The sequence below is a fragment of the Galeopterus variegatus genome, unplaced genomic scaffold (assembly GCF_000696425.1).
Source record: "Galeopterus variegatus unplaced genomic scaffold, G_variegatus-3.0.2 Scaffold1175, whole genome shotgun sequence".
NCBI lineage: Eukaryota > Metazoa > Chordata > Mammalia > Dermoptera > Cynocephalidae > Galeopterus > Galeopterus variegatus.
In genome coordinates, this window is record NW_007727286.1 from 388,561 (window position 1) to 392,420 (window position 3,860).

Below are 3,860 nucleotides of genomic sequence, written 5' to 3' on the forward strand. Positions count from 1 at the left end.
TTGATTTTAATGATGATTATGTTAAACACTATGACCATTCACTTATTTTTTCTTCTTTTTTCCCCCATTGATTTTAATGATGATTATGTTAAACACTATGACCATTCACTTATTTTTTCTTCTTTTTTCCCCCCCCCAACTTAGGAAACTGAAAGGCCATGTGAAATTTCAGAAATCTATGACAATCCCAAGACATCTGAGGTAAGAACTCTTGATCATAATCTCTATATATCATTTCCAAAGTAAACAAGCTAAGCTATTTATGCACAAGAGAAGTACAATGTGAACAAATGTAGAAAGGAGAGGACTAAGTGAAGCTCAAGCATGAAGGACATTCTCAGTGTATTTTTATCAGCCAGACAGGAATTCAAGGTTGATTTAATATTAGAAAATAATTAAATATAATTTATTTCACTGACAAAAGAGAAAAATTATGTAACCATAGCAATAAGAGAAAAAAATACACAAAAATTCAACCGTCATTTGTTATATGAATTCTTAGCAAACTAAATATAGAACAGAAACTTCCTTAACTTGAAAGAAAGTATCTTTTTTATAAATTACAGCAAACCTCATATCTAAGGGTAAAATGTTTAATGCATTCTTTTTAAGATCAGAAATAAAACAAGGATGTCCACTAACACCACTCTTATTTAATACTGTCCTAGTCAATGCAGTAGAATAAGACAAAGATGGTGGACTGACAGGTACAAAATTATGGTATCTTCCCTAAATAAATCATTCTACGTATATTCATATGTTGAAACACATACCCCACAAATATGTACAAGTTAGTGTTAAAGTTAAAAAAATAAAGAAATTCATTAACATATGCTCTAAAAAAAGTGTAAAACTGAAAAAGGAAGACACAAAATTGTCATTATTTGCAGATGATATGGCTGTCTACATAGAAAAGCCAAATAATCTACAGATAAATTATTAGAATTAACAAGATACTTTAGCAAGTTAATTAGATGCAAAAATAAATATAGAAAAGTAATTTGCATTTTTCAACATTAACAACAAAAGTAATTTGAAAAATATTATTTTACAGTGGTATTAAAAATATATAGAATATTGAGGAATAAATCTAACAAAAATATGTAATCCCTTTATGGAAAATAATAAAACTTGAGTAAAAAACATTAAATAATACCTAAATAATGGAGGTTATATATCATGCTCCCGAATAGGAAGACACAATAGTGTAGAGATGTCAAACAACCACAGATTGATCTACATAATAAGTGTAATTCTAATATAAATTCCAATAGACTTTTTCATGGAACTTAATAAGATGCTTCTAAAATCTGCATGGAATAAGCCCAACCATATCAATAAATCGCATTAAATGTAAATGGTCTAAATATCCCCCAATTAAAAAACAGATATTCATATTGGCTGTAAAAGCAAGATCCAACTATGTGAAGCCTACAAAAACCCACTTTAAGTGTAAAGACATAAATAGATTAAAAGTCAAAGGATGAAAAAAGAGATACCATGCTAATGATAAACAAAAGAGAGTTGACTAGCCTGAAAACTGTCCCAAGGCAGTAAGCCAGGCAATTGTAGACCTCTCCTCATTTGTGTTCTGTCTCTCAAGGATCACTGTTCTTTCTTTCTTGATGTCCAGTGTCTTGAAAACTGTTGTTTCAAATGTTTTGTCTGATCTTTGTTGTTTTAGGAGGGAGGGTAATTCTGGTTGCTGTTATGCCATCTTGGCCAGAAAAAGAAGTCTTGACTGTATTTTTTTAAAACTCCTGTTTGTTTCCTCAAGAATCCCAGGAGATCACCCACACGTGATAACATGATGGGAGCACAAGAAGCCCACATCTACGTGAAGACAGTAGCAGGAAGTGAGGAACCCATGCGTGACACTTACCGTCCTGCTGTAGAAATGGAGAGAAGGAGGGGATTGTGGTGGCTTGTGCCCAGACTGAGCCTGGAATGATGCAGCTCAGTCAAGGAGCAGACCTGGAGCTGGAACAGGACTGAAAACCCAAGGATTTGTGCTGGGAGAGAAGAGATGCCAAGCTGCTTCTTAACCAAACCAAATTTCAATTACAAATGTGGAAAAATTTTGCATTTGTTTGTTTCTTTAGGGGACAGCTCCAATAAGGTTCATTCCAATTCTCAAATCTTGTAGTTTAATATGCAGTGAAGCACCAGGTGCATCCAGATAGAGCCCTTTGGTCCTGTTCCTGACCCTAGTGGGAATTATCTTTTCTTTGTGATTTTGGGAAAGGGAATTGTTTTCTCATTGTCTTGTCTTCTCATCTTTTCTTCATATCCCTCTTCTCAAAAAAGTCATCCGACCTGGCTTCTATGGGAAGGTGAGCCAAAGCCAGCCTGGTACAAGTTGGGACATAATGAAATTTACAGGGGCAGTGTGAGGGGAAGCAGTTCTTTATTTCTGAATATTGCAGAGTAGAAATCATGTGGAGCCACACAATCCCTGACCTCAGGGCAGCACATGGCTGGATCATGTCATACAGCAGTGGAAAGAACATGGACATACCTGTCACTGAGCAGCTGTATGGTTTTGGAGAATTAGTTTAATTTCTCCAAACCTCAGTTTTTGCTTCTGTAAAAGAGGCCATAACATTATTTGCCTTATGTGAAAAGATTAAATAAGAATAAAAGGGACGTGTTTGCCACTTAGTAGACACTAAAATTGTTAGTTCTCTCTCCCTACAACCTACCTCCTCCCTCTTCCCATATAGCTTGTCTGATAGTCATATGGCTGATCACCAGCTTTTGTTACCCATAGTCATAAGGTCACTGAGGGAACATGTATGGCAAACTTTCTACATGGCCTGTAATCCAAAGTGCTGATATCTAAAGATGATTCTAGGTGTCGCTAGTAATCCGTGAAACTTCAAATCTAGATGTGACCCTGTCTTTATATGTTAACCAGGAAAAACCAGGTTCTTACAAGTTCTGAATTCCAAGTAGATAGACTTGTGATATTACTTTTAACCTTCAAGATGTCGAAGTTGATGTAGATTCATGTTTCATAATAAAATGACATTTTTTTCCCTTACAATGAAGCATTTTGCCTAATTTTTAAAGTAAGACATTATGACACCTCTGATGGCAGTTCCTCAATATCTTTGTAACCTTTGTGCGTTGGTGGTAGTTGCTAAAGATAAGGTTTCTTTTATTTTTTTAAAAAAAGCCTTCAGAGTGAACAAGAGCCCTTGAGCCCATGCACAGCATCGCCACTTCAGCTTGCTGAGGACTCTCCCCAAGGAGCCTGAATGGAAAACGAGATGCCACCTGGAGTGGTGTTGGGCCCATTGAGCATACTGGGAGGTTAGTCACCAGTCTGCCCTATTTAGTGTGAATTACTCCATGATAGACCACCCTCTGGCTTTCTCTTATCCCAGTTTCTCTCGTCTTCCCAGTTTTCCAACCTCCTTGCCCCCTCCTCCCTTTCTGCTGTGCCCTCCTTTTGTTCTCAATACTAATTTCATTTTCTCTGTGACTTCCCAGCATGTGTCAGATACCACCCACCTGGCCTAGGGGACACATCATTCACAGCTCCCACTTGTGTCTGTGATTAGAGCGTTTGAGGAGGGCAGTTCTGCAATGGGCTGAGTGTCTGTGTGTGTGTGCATGTGCATGTATGTGTGTGTGCATGTGTGTGTATGTGCATGTGTGTGTGTGCATGTGTGTGTGTGCTGAGGATAAAGAGGGGGGAAGGGAGGCAAGAGTTGTTCTAAGAGTTTATTAGAAATGAGGGCTCTGTTGATTCTGTGGGAATGGTGAAAAGACCCAAGTCCTTGGATTGTCATGGGGAAAAGCTGTTTGGCAGGAAGAGAGATCAAGAGGACCCAAGCGTGGGGCCAGCCCGGTGG

General features: G+C 37.6%; 1 protein-coding gene across 1 annotated transcript in view; it reads left to right on the forward strand.

Annotated features, from left to right (window-relative positions):
* Nucleotides 1-3,043, forward strand: part of OPALIN (oligodendrocytic myelin paranodal and inner loop protein) — a 17,993-nt gene extending 14,950 nt beyond the window's left edge. The window contains exon 6 of the mRNA XM_008575367.1: nucleotides 1,778-3,043. Coding sequence (XP_008573589.1) covers nucleotides 1,778-1,951 — 174 coding nt within the window. The 3' untranslated portion in view covers nucleotides 1,952-3,043. The remainder of the gene's footprint in view (nucleotides 1-1,777) is intronic.
* The last annotated feature ends 817 nt before the right edge of the window (nucleotides 3,044-3,860 follow it).